The sequence below is a fragment of the Solea senegalensis genome, linkage group LG2, assembly GCF_019176455.1.
Source record: "Solea senegalensis isolate Sse05_10M linkage group LG2, IFAPA_SoseM_1, whole genome shotgun sequence".
Classification (NCBI taxonomy): domain Eukaryota; kingdom Metazoa; phylum Chordata; class Actinopteri; order Pleuronectiformes; family Soleidae; genus Solea; species Solea senegalensis.
The window spans coordinates 34,031,809-34,048,883 of record NC_058022.1 but is presented as its reverse complement, the minus strand read 5'-3'; the positions used below and the strand labels follow the sequence as shown (position 1 = coordinate 34,048,883).

Sequence of the window (17,075 nt, the reverse complement as noted above, 5' to 3'; positions counted from 1 at the left end):
AACTTCTGAGCAGGATTATTTTTTAACAAAAGAGTGAAAGTAGTTTGGATTTCAGTATGAGATATCTACAAACGCTATGATTCATTTAAAAAAATAAGCCTAATCTGCATAAGAATCGACCTAATTATGCCATTTTGCGATGGTGTGCTTCGCCGCAGAATCAACCTTACACCTCGCAATCCCGCTGAGCCCCATTAACGTGCAGTGATGTGATCTTTCCACCGCCGACGCGGCTTAAATAGATAAACAAATAACGTCTTCACTGTCCTCGGGCCATAACTCCTTCTCTGACAACACCCTCCCCACCTGAATCGGGATTTTTTTGGAAACGAGAGGAGAAGACGATATTATTACCGGGGAAATCCAACCCTCACCTGCGAGTGTGGCCAAAATGATGAGCGCACATGTCGTCACTGCGGCCGCGGGGCAGAAGCGTCTCTCTGAAAAGCTTCCCCTAATCTGCAATAGGCTCTGCATCACATGTCAGAAGATGTAACGTCTTCACTTGAATTCAGTCGACCCGCTCGCGACAAAAGCTTATTAAAAAGGTCTTTTGTGGTGACTCATGCCAGACTGCGCTCTCCCTCTTTCCCTGGCTGTTTTGTATTTTTCCAGCTTTATCTCCACGTATGTGACTCGAATTAAATGCCTTTTCGGGGGGAATTTACTTTTCAACAACTGCCTATATTTAGTCTCTTTTACAATTGGTGGCCAAGTCTGCACTGATTCAAATCTCCTTTATTTCACTGACAACACTGATTCTGTAGCTAATGAAAACAGTACATGGTGGTGGCGTTTGGTTCTGGTTAAATTATCCATCTGTCCATTTTCTAGTGCTTTATCATCCACACGAGGGTCGAGGGGGGGGGGCGTCTGTGGCACTGAGCCAATCTGAGCTGACATAGGGCGATAGGCGGGGTCACGTATAGAGACAAACAACCACTCCCTACGGTCAATTTAGAGCCGGGGAGTCAAACTCATTGTAGCTCAGGGGCCACATACAGCACACTTTGATCTCAAGTGGGCCAGACCAGATAAATATATATATATGTATATATATAAAAATAATAGCATAATAACCTCATATTCTCTGCTTTCTTGAATCGAATCAATTATGAAAAGAATCGTTAGTTGCAGCCCTATTTTTCACGTCACTCTGGATCTATAAAGGCACAAACATTTAGTCGCAGGTCTCTGGAAGTCAGAAGTCAGAACCTGGAACCTGGCGGGCCGGTTCTGGCTTGCGGACCGTACGTTTGACGTCTTCTTTCTAAATTATTGAAGGGTTAATAGAAGAAGTCATTTATTGTCATATTTCCTCACTGATAAGTAAGAAGAGAGTAATCAGCGAGACAAGGCCTCTGCGCTGTGTTCATGAAAAACTCGTCAGGAATTATTTCTGAGTTTATCTTTATTTCCGTGCCAGGCGAGATACTAATGTTATCAATCTGATATTCAAATGTTTGTTTTGTTTTTCCGCTGCTATTTAGTGGCCTCCTTTATCAAATTAAAACTGAAACGTTCTCCCTCTCTCACGCCATGTAATCATTGCCCATGGTACCATGCTCGAGTCGATGCTGTGCATGCTGATCTGTTCGTACGGTTTTTGGACCAAGGCCACGCGACTCCGTAGGAATCTCCTGATTACTTTTTCGCGATGCTCCCAGGTAAGGAAAAATAGTGACGACAGTGGGGAGAAGTGTTCAGAAACAGAGAGCGCAGGAGAAGTCACCTATGAAGAGCAGATAAGGAGTCGTACGAGAGAGAGAAGCTGAGAGGAAGACGTGTGGGAGAAAGAGAGACTCGGAGAGAGGAGAGGATAGAGGGCGGAGGGGGGCGGGGGCTGCCGTTAGCGGCGCTGTCAGGTGCTGTCAGGATGATGAATGGGAGGCCAGCACGGACTGTGAGGGCTCTGATGGGAGCCGCTGAGCTTTACATCACTCTCCTGAGTGTTTGTGAAAGGTTATTAAAAGCGCTTAAATCACCGGGGCTCTGACACGGGCCCGATGCGAGCCACAAAACTTGCCCAAAACTGCGGCCAATGACAGCGCCACGAGCTCCCGCGCTGCGACAAAGACGGAGGAGTGGGGGGGGGGAGGCGGTCGCACAGGTATGGATGTGCACAGCCAGGGGTTGAGGAGGTGATGACTCGCAGATGGATCGTCTTTTACAGAAGAATAATGTAGGCTAAACGGGTTCAACAGCCGTCATCCATCATTACTGCCGGGTCACGGCTTAGGAATACGGTTAGTGTCAACACTAATATTAACTTAGCGGGAAAAGAAGATATCTCAACGCTATAGAAAGGGTGGATTGTGTTTGATTATCTTGTCGTGAAATCACATCACGGGTGATTAAGTCATTCTGGAGAGATGTTTTTCAAGTATTTATCAAGGTTTACTTCATGTTTTTCCACTTTGTTTTGCAGCCAGGTTGAAATATTCGTACTTATTCACACACGTTTGGTCTCACGCTCGTTCAGTTACTTTGATTTGATTTTGTTGAGTCATTGCCGCAGAAGCTACTACTTTGCTGTGTGTGTGTGCAGCTTGGAATTTAATAATAACACAATTCTTTTGCTTCATTTAAAATCTTTATCAGGAACGTAGCCATAGATGTGTGTGCTTGCAGATGTTCTTCCTTTCCTTTCCTTCCTTTAAACATAAAAAAGCTGGCGTACCATAGGTTGTGAAACGACTGGCAACACATTAAACAAACCTTGCTTTTGATCAGCAGAGACTTGGATTCACGCGATACCATTTCTCTTGAGTAAAATTCTCGTTTTCCTTCAGGAGGTCAACTGTTACCTTGGCGATAAGGGGAATTCAATCTCATGCGTTGCTCAAGGACACTTGAGCAGTGTTGCTGTCCTTGCAGCAACTCAACAAAACCCCCGCCATTTCAATACGGAAAAGGCTGCCGATGAAACCGAAGCAGGGAAACAAAGTTGGACTGTAATGAATGAGGCGGTGTCAGTGCATCGGAAAACAGTTTAGATCTGAACCATTCAATCCAAGAACCAGAACCTGCTCCTGCCTCTCACACACATTTGTTTTGAACTTGAGTCAAAACCTTTATTTATTTATTTTTCTGAATATAGATTTTTATGTGTTCGGTGGGGCTTGCAGACTGGAGGCCATTTCATGGTCTCTGATCCTCATTTGTCATTCAGCAGCTTTAAATATTTGTAGGCAAATACCTGCTGACACGAGAGGGCGAGGCGATCGAAAGCAATTAGGTCGCCGCCTTCTTCTCTGAGAATCTGCAAACAATTTCCAGCGCTGGGAAAACAAAAGCTCAGTGTTCAGCGGTGCCGGGGCCACTCTGACGCCGCACCTCAACCACAGTCACTGTGACCACGTGAGAAAACATGCGACAGAGGTAACACTTCAATTTATCCCTCTTCATACCTCTGCTGCAACGGAAGATTTTTAGAATCCCATAAACCCCCGTGACCTCGCATGTCTCTCTATTCACATTCTCTTCACACTTTTTTTTGCGAAGCCGCATTCGTCCACACTTGGGACCCTTTTCTTTTTTGTCTCACTTTAAACCGACCTCCGCTGGGCTCCGTGAAATGAGAAAACTGATTTATTCAAGACCAATCAGCGCGGGGCACGGCACATTATCTCCTTCAATAGGCCGACCGAGGCACGAGAATCAATAAGGCTCAGATTGAGATGACCTAAAACGTTATAAAAAAATATGGCACGGAAGTTTCCGCTCAAACACACTTTCCAAGCTGTGAATAGTAAATATTTGAAGGAGGAGTGAAGCTGAACAATAAAACACTCACACTTAGTCTGTCGATGGACGACTCTCTGTGCAACAAGTTGTACTGCGAGATCCTCCGGCCGTCCAGCTCCAGGTGCGAGAACATGTCGTGTTGGTAGTAGTCCATGATGGACAAGGGTCTCTCCACGCTGCTCCTCTTCAGCGTCTCCTCGCTCTGGTCGACTGTGGACAGAGGGATATAAATTAACAGAAGACAATTGGAGAGAAACTAGAGGAAAGTGATGGTTTAATGGTGAAAACTCTCTCATCTTGCAATTTTAAAAGCTGATTTAAAGACAACTTCAATCCGTAAATACATCTGGATCACCACGAAAATGAAATTGCTTATTCCTTCGTCCATAACTTACATCCCTAGCAATTTTAATAAAAATCCATCCATTACTTTTTGAGCTATGCTGCTCACAGACAGACAGAGAGACAGAGGTGGCCAAAAACATAACCCCACCCCTGTGGAAGTAATAAAGGATCTCAAAACAGCTGCTTATGACTGAGAAACCTTCATGTGGTCGTTTTAAATGAGTTGGAAAGCAGACCTGAGTCACTCTTCCTGGCTCTGTGGACCAGGGTCCTCTGTGGTGAGCCCAAAGTGCTTTCGCCGCTTCCTTCAACTTCCGTCTCGGTGTCGCTGCTGCTGCCCGAGTACGTGCACACTCGCAGGGCTCGTTCCTGTTTGGAGACGAGGGGTCAAGAGTCATGATGGATCAAAGACAGATGAATGAATGAATGAATGAATGAAGAGTGCTGGCAGATTCAGTTTTAAAACTTTCCACACTGATCTAAGGCAAATAAAAACTTACACCAGGATTCTCATAGTCCTTAGTTTTCATCTTCCTCTCACTTTCTTTCTCTTTGTCCTCTGAGGCGACGCCGCTGCTGCTGCGTGGAGCACCAAGACTCAACCTCTTCGTCCTCACAGCATCTAGAAGTCAAAAGAGGCAAACGAGACACGAGTCATGTGCGTCGTACGGCAAATGACAACACAAAGACTGCGTAGCAGTAACTGTGTAGGGAAAGCGACATGTGACAACCGATGAAACGCAGGGCGAGCGCGGCTCAGACTGCACGCGCGACCATTTTCCCCGCACGGATGAATCCCAGCTATCAAACATTAACGGCGTCCACCCCGTCATTGTCCCCCGGCCATGACTCCTGGCAGCCAGATAGACCAGCTTTCAGCTGTGTCTCTCATGAGTGACGAAGCACCGCGGCGTATTATCGCTCTGACTATACTGCCGTCTCGGGCAGACGCCCGTTTAATTGTCTCTCTCTGAAATTCAGCCACATTACAGTAGCAGGCCGCCTCTGGCCAACGCTCCATCTGAATAGTCTGCATCAAGACAATAAAAGCCCTTTCACCTGCTTCCTCTCACTTATTAGGCAGCAAACAATGCAGCAGGCAAGGCATCTTTAGGTTTGTGGCTCTGCGTTATGATGACAACATTTTGGCCTCTTTTAATAAAGTCATTTCCCACACAGGAGACGCAGCTCTCTCTCTGTTTGCACCGACAGCTGTGACTCAAGCTGCAGTGCAGCCGCAGCACGGCAAGGTGAAATAGATGCAGGCTAATGTCCTGTAAGCATAAATCCCAGAGTGTGATCACTCATCCATCCCGGTGCATGCGTGACTGCGGCTTTAATCCGCCATCTGACTGCATCTCACCGCGCATCACGGCGGCAGACGGGCGCTTTATGGTCTTCGGTGGTGCCGACGCGCGCTCGTCTAATTACATTTGTTAGTTTGCTTGGGGGCATGGGAGTGCGGGGGTTTCTGTGAGGACACGAGGAAGTGCTTGGTCATCTCAGCCGGGGGATCACATCGGACACCGGTGTTGATGCGTTAAAGTCGTGGAACAAGTCAAACTTCCCTTTGTCTGCTCCGAGAACGACGACGATCGTCCAAATTCAGAGACGTTATTCTTCTGTAAATAATATCAGGGTTTCCATATACACCTGACTGTTTTAATCTTCTAAGAGACTCTGGGAGAATTTACGGGGACCAATAATAACTGCTTATGTCACAAAGAGTTTATTACAGTGTCAGTGTTATTTTGTCATGTCTTTCCCTGGCTCTTAGCACCGCCTTTTTATGGATTTTTTCCCTTTTTTCCCGTTTTACACATTTTACATATTTTACTGCCCTTTATGTGTTCAACGCTTTTATGTTTTATTATCTTTTATAGATTTTGATATTAGTGTGAGGCACGTTGGCCAACTGTGTTGTTTTTAAAATTGCTTTGGTACAAATTAAATTGGATTGGACGTTTCATTTATTTTTCCTTAGTTTGTCTATAATGCTGAAAACAAAGCACTGCAATTTTACAGACTGTAAAGCCAAATATTTTCCTCCTGCTGAAGACATTTTTGGGGAAAAGTAGAGTTTTTACTGTGAAATAAGTCTCAGGAAATGAGCTTGAATTACCTGACGTTGCTAATCTGGGCAGGCGGCTCTGCGTGTCCTGGGCGTTGCTGCTGCAGGTGACGGTGGGGTCAGACAGGGAGTGACCCATGCTAGTGGAGGCATGCAGGCGGGTTTTTGGAAGGGGAGGCACTGTCACACTGGAGTGAGAGGGTTCTGCATGAGGGGCAGGAGGTTTCGGGTCGAGCTCTGAGGAGCAGCCGGACACCACGCCGGGACTGGACTCAGACTTGGGGATGTGGCGACTGCTGGCGCGGGTGATGGAGTCAGGGAGAGGGAAGGTGCCGATCCCGCTGTCCAGGGTTCTCATCTGACAAGCGGAGCCTAAAGTGACAGGGAGAGGAGTGTGACATCTGGAAGCAGGGGGGGGAAAAAACCCACTCAGGAAACGAGAGGAGAGTTTACATGCAACGGAAAGGGTTGTGAGTGAAGAGCACATCTATAGTAGGAGCAGGTAAGAAAGGGGGAGAAGAGACAGCATTTTATTTGATATTTCAGATTAGGAACATTTGAATCACCTGCTCTTTGTAATTCTGACTTGCTGAGCTGCGCTTTAATCTACAAAAAACAGACGTGGAGTTGTAACAGATGGACATTGTTTAGAAACCACAAGTTTGCAGATTGTTGACTCCGGCAGGAACAGATGGACGGCCGCTCGGTACAGCACCGCTCTGTGTAACTGTGAATGTTAACGACCGACAGTTACGTCGGCCAATTTTCAGCGCTCTGCAACTTTTTTTTTGTTGTTGCTTAGAAAAACATTTGTTAAAGTGTGTGTGTGTGTGTAAAAAATTTATTGTTAAGTCTTGTTCTTTGTTGCTTTGGGCAAACTTTTGCTGAAGCCCAGTTCCATGTCATTATACTGTATCGTCCACTGTTTGTCTGAGATGATAAATCCTTTGCTGTTCTCCTCAAAAGCAGACTGACACATATGTGTGTGTGTGGGTTGTTGTTTTTTTTTTTCTCCCCGTGTTGCAGCGGCGGATCAATATTGACAGGCTCTGCTTCTCAACTGTAAAGCTTTGTCTGAATGGGATGCACAAACACGCTCCCCATGAGTATTTCTACATGTGAATAAAACCTCTCTCTGGATTCTGATGAGAATTTAAGATGAAGTTTACAAAAAAATAACCCCTTTTTTATACACTTGGACCCAAAGTTAAAATAAACCTAGTGTTTGTGTTTCAGAAAGTCCTTTTTTGACTTGATCCTGACATTCAGCATCACACGACACAAACAGAACGTCTGAAAAACGACTCCTCGGACGCAAACACGCACCGTGTCCATCGCACAGATGGCCTGTGACTTATCTGCACTGAGTCACTGGAGAACCGTCACTGAAAACAAACTTTTAAAAATGCATGACGTGGTTGACACACACACACACACACAAACGCTTATTTGTGTGACTGAAAAAAGAGAAAGAGCGAGAGCCATAGATTACACAGTTGTATAATTGAATGCCAAGCCTGGCAGTTCAAAATGCCCTCTATAACCAAACTATAACAAGGTCCACAGTAATTCTACCCAGAGGCAACAACAACTGGACATAATCTAGTTTTTCATGAGCTCCCTATCACTTCTGTTTACAACCTCCAGGGTCTGGGAGGGGGGGGAGGGACCAGTTTGTTGATACTTCCACTGTGTGAAATTGGCTTTATGCAACAAGGAGGTGTCAAAGGGAAAAGGGAAAAGTTATTACTAATGACCATAACATCATCCGAGAGATATTTGTGTGCCGACATTCAGGCGAGGAAAATTGCCACAAAGCGTGCAGACGACTTGTTTCCTGCTTCGTGAGAGTTAAGATCTACCTGGGAACTTGTATGAATGCCCCCCTTTTTTCAGCCTAAGGATGACAATTATATCACTGCCCCTGCACAGCTTTGTTCAAAAGCTCAAAATCTGAATGTTTTTGTTGAGGACTAGAAAGAAAGTTTTGAAGTCGGCGCCAGAATCTTTGGTATTGAACAACAATGCCATCACACGCCTGCAGATGTATTACGGTCATTCTGTGCTACGCACCAGTCAAAGTGTTATTTATTGTTACTTTACGAGGAAAGGAAAAAAAAAAAGAAAAACTTAATATACAACAAGTTGGGGGAAAAGTAAACTTCATCGTCTGCATTTATAGCTGGAGCATGGATTTTGCTCAAGCTTCTTGCGTCATAAACTACAGGTAAACTATATACATGATTGATGTGTTTGTCTGGCATTAGGCGCGTGAATACTGCACCGCACTTTTAGAGGGATGTGACATTAACCACAGCACTGAGGAGCCATGAGCAGCCAGAGCTGAAACCTTTATGAAACATTTAATTCATACTGTCTGGAAGTGCTTGGCTTGCAGAATGTTTAAAAAAGAAAGGAAAAAAAGGCAGCCTGTTAATCACAATACGGAAACAATTAACTGCTTTAGTTCAGACGTCGTGGTGCTAACTCGGTGAAAAGCGGCGGCTCAAGCCAGAACTCTGTCTTGAAATGATGTGATTAGTTAGGGGCTCTTTTTCTTTTTTCAGAGATAAATCTTCAAACTGTGGATGTGAGTCGTCTGAACGGCCATTTCTGGTTCTTTGGAGATAATTTCCACCATCATTCAGCATCAACAGTTTCTTTATTTGGCCAGAAACAACGCTGGTGTGTGTTTCAAGTCCACTTGGAGCCTAAATCTGCGGCTAAAAGCTGAGTGGCTAACGGCTGGTGCCGCTAAAAACAACTAGCGACAACAAACAGGCATTACGTCACCGACTCAACTTTTATTTTGTAGTAACGGAGATGGTGAAGGGAAGTGTATCGGAGTAAAAGTAAAAGTTGTCAGAAATATAAATAACAAAGTAAAGTACAGATATGTGAAAATTCTACTTAAGTACAGTAACAAAGTGTTTGTACTTCGTTATATTACAACACTGTACATAGTATCGCCTCAGCTCGCTTGGAACCTCGCCAGAGCAGGTACTAAAAAAAATATAATTTATTTGGCTCCAGGTACAGAGAGTACATTTGAAATATGGCAGCAATACTAGTTTTATTCTTTCATTCTTTACATCAGAAAGCAAATATATCATGTTGTAAAAAACCTGAGCAATATAATAATGTAAAAAACTGATATAGTACATGTGTATGAAAGACCAAACTGACTGACACACGTGATGTACTTCACGTCAGGTAAAATTAGGTACAATAGGTATACGCTTGTTGCACGGCAACAACAGCCGTCATCCCACCGTCTTACAAACTGATGTACCTATTTTCACTTCCTTAGCCGCTCAGGCATTGTACAATAGCAACACAACATCAATCACACGACGAGACTCTGTCAGCGCGCTGTTTTCGCGGCCGCTGCCATTTCCCCACAGTAATGGCAACGTCTGGCATTGAGGAGAATGAGTTGGCGGAGGGATTGACTTGTCAGTCACGTCAGGAAATCACGACTGTATAAAATTTGTTAATGCTCCGTTGCACCGGTTGATTTGATGCTTAGTGACAGCTTTTTTGTAAGCAAGATGAAAAACAAACTACCGGGAGAGGTAAACAAATATGAGGTGCAGTGGGCTTAAAACAGACAACGTCAACTTTTGGCACAGCAGATCAAGAGTTAGTGAGAAAAAGGAAAAATATCAGAAAGAAATGATTGTTTCTGCTGAAATGTCCCAACGGTAAAATATAATCTTACCTATCATGTGATCTTGACAAGCTGTGTCTTGGATGCGCGCCTCCTCGTTTTCAGCTCTCAGGTTGATCCTGTGACTCATTATAAGAGTCTGGCATAGAAACAACAATGAATGTTAGCTATAATAGACCATAATACACAGCAATACTGTGTCTTTTAGAAGATTAAAGGTATCAGTCTTTAGCGTGTTATATTATATTACAAGATTAAAGCTTCCTTTGAGGCACTGTTGCAGAGGGGAAGCAAGAATGAGAGACATACAGATTCATGTATTTTATAGCTTTTAAGATGAATACCAAGCATTTTGCAAAAAAAAAAAAGAAAGAAAAGGTGATTGTCTGACTCTCCTGCTCTGCTCTATTTGAGTTATTCACAAAAATGGTTTTTGGAGTAGTGCGAGAGGGCGTTCTATAATAAAGGATCGCTCTTTTGTTACATTTCTGCAGGGAGAAGGCAGAGGGGGAGGCTCAGAGGATGGTATTAAATGGCCGCTTTGTCAAATTGAGTGCCCGCGATAAGGGGGCTCCTCCATGTTATCAAAATTCAACATCATCAGGATTAAGTTTCCTATATTATGTGGTGAGACTGTCTCTTTGTCATTCTTATCCTCCATTCAGTCTACTCCTTTTACTTTTTTATATGTGTGTATATATATATATATGTATATATATATATATATATATGTGTATATAAATCTATATATATATACTGCTGCATTGCTCTCTGAAGCACTTAGCTTCTCTGTCTTTTGACTGACAGATTATAATAATAACAAAACCCACAAGGTCATAACCTCTCGCCTTTTTTCCCCCCTCACAAGATGAAAGTAAAGAATCGAGCAGCTGAGACAAGTCTAATTTAAGTTTGCATCACATGCATGGTCTGCTGGCCGTAGCTGCTCTCGGAGAAGTAGTTTAAAAGCCTTCAGCCTTGTGGAAACAACAACACACCAGCCTGGGCTGATATTGTGGGCTGAGTCAGAACACAATGAGAATCAATACGGAGCCTTCAGGGGATGTGATGCTGCGTCGAGAATGTGTTTGTGAACATGCCCATGCTGCTCAAGTGTGAAAACCTTTGGGACTTAGCATATGTGTGTGTGCATGCCAACAGTCTGTCTAAGCATAGCTGGACACAAACAAACAAACAAACATCACCGTACGAGGCAGATATCGTCCTAAACAAAGATCATTGGAGCCCTATCACGGTGGCACCTCTGCTCACTTACCGCAGAATCTGGACAGATCTCCATATCGCCCTTCGCCTCGCCGTGCTTCGTGGGAGTGGACATGCCAGGAGGTGATGCAGCCACTGAGTTGCCCTTCACAGCAGTCCTGTGAGGAAACAAGATTTCATCTGTGTTTTTTTTCCTCAACGTCTGTGTGCAGAGTGCCTCCTTTATCAACTCGGAGGGCAGAAAGTGAGCCTGCTGATAAATTGCTTTGACCTGCTCTTTCTGCTCACACAAACATACAAAGTAAATGCACAAGAAGGTGCACAGAAGATGCTTAACGGCGTCTTGTGTGACTGTCTGCACACTGGCTGGATGAAAATCAGTTGCTTGCAACTTCAAATGGCAAGACAATGGAGTAAAAAGGGTGTGGAATGGAGAGCTTTCCTGGCTTTCCTTTACCTTAAATGTACCAAGAACAGAATATGCTCAATGGAGTCATACGTCAAACAGACAGCAGCTGAACTCTGATCTACTATAGTAATGGCTGATGTCAAATTAACAACAAAAAATAACAATTTTGATTCCAACTGTCAACTACTCATTATAGGAGGACTACTCTGGTGAGCCCCAGTTGATAAGCAGTAATAAAAGAGTACTCTTTCTTGATGCTGTCTTTCTTTTTTACACACCTGCTCAGCAGTTCTTTGACAAACTGGTCTTTGCCAATAAACGCTGGTGTACACTGGATCTGACTGGCGATCTGACCCATCTGGTTGTTGCAGTGGTCCATGATGGAGCTCAGCTTGTTGTTCATCTCGGAGAGATGCTGCGCCTCCTGAACGTCTTTCGGTTGGTTTTCGTTCTTCTTTTTGTCCTTCTTCTTGTCCGATTTCATCTGTTTGCCTCCGAGTACGGCTCCGATCTTGAGCTCTTTCTTCTCCTCCTTCCCCTTTGGGCTGTCTGTTTTCTTCCCACCCAAGGCCGGGAGTTTGCTCTTACGAAGGCCAAACCAGTTTGCCAGAGACGGGCCAGTCTTCTGTTTGGCCTCAGTGGCCGCGACCTTCTCCTGCTCTTGACATTTCTGAATGTTCTGTTCAATTCCCATCATGACTTTCTCCTCAATCGTGCAGACTGTGGGGCTGACTTTTTTCTCCTCAATATCTAGGGTTTTATTTGGTGAGTCTGTATGACTTTTGGCTTCCTCGTTAGTGGTGGTTGCTATGCCTCCTGCCTCTTGCACCGTGTTTTCCAAGCTGAAGACACAAGAGGACGACGGCTGAAACTTAAGAATATGGTTTAAACCAGACCTATCACTGTTGGGTAAGCTACGTGCCTCTTTGTGGGAAGGTGAGGTGATTAGCTCCCCTTTCCCTGTACCATGTGACCCCTCTCCTTTGATGCCTGACTTTGAATTTCTCTCAGGAAGAAGGTTATGACTGTTTGACGCTGTCATGCCGCCATAATGGCTAAGTCTGGTCCTGGGAGGATGGACGGGGCTTTCAGCAAACCCAGCACTGGGTACCTCCAAGGAGCTCTGTCTTGACAGCGAGTTCCCTCTTTCACCCGACTTGGTGATGATCTGCGTTCTAATTTTCCCTGGTCCGTCCAGAGCATTGATGTTGGGTTTCTCAATGTAGTTGGTGCTGAAACTCTGACTCCGGGCTTTGGCTCCATTCATCCCCAGGGCTGGTTTCAGATGAGGTTTGGTCGTAACCGATATGGATCGAGAGAAAAGTTGACTGCTCCTTTTCCCCTTATCACAGGCGTCCCCTCGCTCCGGTGACACAGCGGCATGCACTTCCGCTTCCAGTAACCGACAATGAACCTCATCTCTCACCTCTGTAATGGACATCTTGGTCGGTGAATCGATAATGTGCACTTGCTGCAAGCTGTCACATTGTGTCGAAACGTTTGAAGTCACCGTCTCCTTGGAGACTGAGTTGATATGATCTTTCTCTTGCTTTCCTGGTATAGGCGGACTATTTTTATGGCTGGGTGGAGATTTTAAAAACGGTTTAAATCCCATCGGGATGCGAGTCTTGGAGTTCGGGGATATCATAGCTGAGCTGGGCGGACTTACGACAGCGTGACCATTTTGTGGCTCTGTCTTAGCTTGAGGGGCACCCGGAGGCGTTATAGGTAAAGCAAAAGAGGTCTTCTGAACAGAATGTTGGACATTTTCATGGATTGATCCTCTTTTACCTGCAAATGAGTTCTGAAGTGAGGACCCTCTGAGGGCACTGTAGGGAGGAGGAACATTCTTTGAGCTTTTAGGTGCATTTTCAGGTTCTGTAGCACACCCTGAGTTTGCAGATGGGAGGTAGTCTTTCGTGGTCATTCGCTTGGAAGTGCCTTTAGTACATGTCTGAGTCATGGCGGGGGACATTTGAAGGTGCTGACTGGTTTTGTCAACCAGTTTTTGAGGTGAAAGTGCAGTCCCATAGCCTGCATCTAAGTCTAAACAGTCTTTATCCTTGATGGGTAGTGTACTTTGCATATTTGGTACAAGTGAGGTGTGGTAACTTGGGGGAGGGCCCCTCACAGTGGTTGATGTGGATTGTTGAGCTACCCCTGTTTTATGTGCTTGAGGTGACCCGTCATAATTTGGTCTGATTAATAAGGAGGTGGTGCGGCCTGGGGGAGGGGGAGGAGAGGGGGACCTGAGTTTAGTTTTGCTGGTTTCACAGTGTCTGTCTCTGGTTGGCTGCTCTCCATTATCACCATACTCCAGGTGCTTCCGCGAAAGGTGTGGGGAACTGGAGGAGCCCTTACTCCATTCTGCCCTGCTTTGGAGCTTTGCATTTGCCGCCTTTGGGCTCTGTGAGCAGTTTCCTGGTGTCTTGATAAACCTGGATATTTTAACTGCAGGAGAGGAGGGGGACTTGTCCTGACCAGAGGGTCCTGAGTTTCCACTCTTACTTTGCTCAACAGTGGCGCCCTTTGACAATCTCAGTGGGGAAGCTGAAGGTTTGTTTTGCCCTGGTATCTTTGAACCACTGCACTTAGAACTAGAGACAATCGTGGGAGGGACTGAATGACCTTTATTAGCTTGGCTACTTGGAGGTTTGATTAGCTTCCTCTGCGGTGTCAACTGCGTTGACAGCCTCTCTACACTGCTCTCTCTGTTATTGCTTGTTTTTCTTGTCCTAATCTGATATTCGGATGGCTTTTCTGGAGACTCAAGGACAGAGTAGTTTCTTGTGTTTGCCGTCACTTGCCTTGTTGGCCTTTCCCGGGGCACTAGCTCAGCGTAATCAACACCTACTTTGCTATCTTGAGACACTGTGCCAGCTCCAAGTTTCTGAGCACAAAGTTCAATGGGCTCACCATCTGCATCAAATATTGCCGAAATACTTTCTTCAGACTGAGTACATTTGGCACCTTTGTGTTCCTTAATGAGACTAAAAGGCCTAGGCCTCCCATCTGCAGACTGGGTGCGCCCCTGGTCTCGCCGCAAGCACTGTTGTGCAAGCAGCTTGGCAGCATCTCGTGACAGCCTCGTGGAGTCCCTTTCTGCTTGCTTTAATGGTTGGCTGAAGGACATTTGGATGTCACTGGACTCAGAGTTGAATTCCTCAGCATCATCCACATCAGAGACCCGGTTCGGACCATCTGGGTCGGAGGGGTTAAAGTGAAGCAAGGACGGTCTAGTAAAAGCTGATGTCCGCGGTCCCTCGGGGAGAAAACTGTTTATGAAGCTCATGAGTTTCTCAGGACGCTCTTTTGAGTCGTAGCCACACGGCTGTTTTGTAACCACAGAACCCGAGCTGACATCGCCTCCACCACCGCTGTCCTGAATCCCCTCCCAGCTACATAAACTCTCTGAGATGCTCTGCGAGCGCCTCTGACAGTTAAACCAGCTGTCCTTGGTGGGGGCGTTGTCTCCACGACTGGAGTGTGCCAGTTCGTCATCTGCATCATCAGAATCATAAGAGAACTTCTTGCCCCCGACAGTTCTGCCCACATGTGTAGGCTTGGACACCCCCTTGCTGCCACTCTTGATACCCAAGGAGTAGATGCCCTCGTTGGAGTTCATGCAGTCTTTGTCACCAGACTTGGAGACCTTGGATGAAGAGGAAGACCTCCTGTGTCTCCACCTCTGCAGCTTTCTCAGTCCCTCTAGTATGTGGCTCTCCTTGCGCCTCGTGGGCAGCTGCTCCTCCAGCGGGGCACAGATGTTGCTCGGCGCCGATGAACCCAAACTCATCCTCCTCTCCCAGGTCAGAGATGACTGCGGAGTGGAATGAAAGAGAGGGTCAAAAAAAGGAAAGATGGGGGATTAATTACAGTATCATAAGAGACACAATAAAAAATCTTAACTGCCCCTTATAGTACCCGTAACACAGATCATAACTGAGTTACCACATGCTGCAATATTGTTAAACTGTTGTCAGGGGTTTACGGAGGAAAGCCCGGCTTACCATTTTTCCACAAGACCGTCCATCATTCCAGGTGTATGAGCCGCTGGAGAATTCACTGCATGCACTGGACAGGGACAACTCGCTGCTGCTACAACTGCTGCGAGGGTACGCCGGCGCTGACACGGTCAGACTCAGCTGGCTCAGACACTTAGCCACAGGAAGACCTGCCTTTCCATTCGAGTGAACCTCCTTTGAGACGGGAAAACGAGACATGACATTGCAGTGGAACAACTCGGGGAGTCAAGCCTATATCCTTGTATTGGATTTGCTAATTAATGTTTGCTGACTACCCCCTACAATTTCACTGCTTTATCTAAAAGTGAACTGCAATTGTTGTTAATGAAGATACCGACTGACTGACTGCTTAAGCATTCTGGAAAAAGTTGCGTTGCTCTTGCCAAACTTTGCAGTTTTCAATCAAATTTCCACAACACAGCAGATCATTGTCCGACTGACGTCGCCCTGGACAAAAATTTGACTATGCAAATCAATTATTAAAACAAGTTAGCGAAGGCGAGATGAGAAATGTGATATATTCACAGTCGCTAATCGTATACAGTGTCACCTGTGTGTGTGTGTGTGTGTGTGTGTGTAACACAACCTATTGAAGCAAATGTGCTTCTCTTGCCACATTTCTGTGACAAAGATAATTCATTAATCACATTGTGGTTATTATTATTTCATTTCCTCAATCTCCTCACCGCTCACACGGCACACATTAGAGTTTATCAGGTAGCATTCTCAGAGGAGGGGGGGTAAAAAAAAAAAAAGAAAAAGCATGAAAGAATGGAGCAAACTCATTTTCAGTCCTTAATGCATAATACATAAGATGACTAATGTACCAGTGTATCCTATGGAGTCATTTTTACTGAGGACGAGTCTCAATCGATGGTTTTCTGGTAATATGACATGGATTTATTCCTCTTAGTGCCAAGTGATACTGCCAGCTCTTCCTGCTGAGGGCAGAGGCGGGGTCACGGTCGCAGATTGTCAGGTCTGTATTTTAATATCTTGTAATGATTTCTTGAGTGGGGGGGGTGTGGTGTAGGAGTGCAGTCATGTTACCTGGACAAATGACATGGCTGAAAGAAAAACTAAATATGTGTGTGTTTCCCATTAAGCTTACATTTAAGGAAGAGGAGTCCGTGTTCCTGGAAAGTAAGAAGGCCTTGCTCCGCTCTGGCTCCAGAAGCAAATCTACGGCAGACAGATCCATGATTCGAGAGTGGAGCTTCTGAAAGACACAGGACGAGACGGGACGTGGTGAGTGTGGACTTTAAAATGAGCCTCGGTGTATGATCTGATCTGATCTGATCTGGACGGTAGCGTACGGTTAATCTCAGTATCTCGGCAATATGCCGTTTTATTCTCTGTACTTGGCGACGCTTGACAGTAAATCCTCTGGATCATAAATGTCAGAAACACATTCAAAGCATAACAATTTTTTTTTTACACAAAACAATCATTTTGACTACCTTGCCCCGTCAGATTCCCTTCACTGGTGCCACACAAAGCTTTGATTCATGGCTCAAAGTCATTAATGTCATTGGCTGGGAAAAGAAAAAAAAAATGATGTGAAAAGGAAATAATTGCATGAGG

At 45.3% G+C, this 17,075-nt stretch overlaps 1 protein-coding gene across 4 annotated transcripts in view; it reads right to left on the bottom strand.

Moving 5' to 3' along the window:
* The window catches only part of LOC122785675 (nck-associated protein 5-like), a 115,213-nt gene that overhangs the window by 4,519 nt on the left and 93,619 nt on the right, over positions 1-17,075 (bottom strand). For all 4 annotated transcript variants that reach the window (XM_044051582.1, XM_044051590.1, XM_044051595.1 and 1 more), the window contains 9 exons: positions 16,603-16,710; positions 15,477-15,665; positions 11,745-15,286; positions 11,110-11,215; positions 9,885-9,972; positions 6,215-6,535; positions 4,593-4,714; positions 4,329-4,461; positions 3,797-3,957 (listed from right to left, as the gene is read on the bottom strand). In XM_044051582.1, the coding sequence (XP_043907517.1) occupies positions 3,797-3,957; positions 4,329-4,461; positions 4,593-4,714; positions 6,215-6,535; positions 9,885-9,972; positions 11,110-11,215; positions 11,745-15,286; positions 15,477-15,665; positions 16,603-16,710 (4,770 nt within the window). The remainder of the gene's footprint in view (positions 1-3,796; positions 3,958-4,328; positions 4,462-4,592; positions 4,715-6,214; positions 6,536-9,884; positions 9,973-11,109; positions 11,216-11,744; positions 15,287-15,476; positions 15,666-16,602; positions 16,711-17,075) is intronic.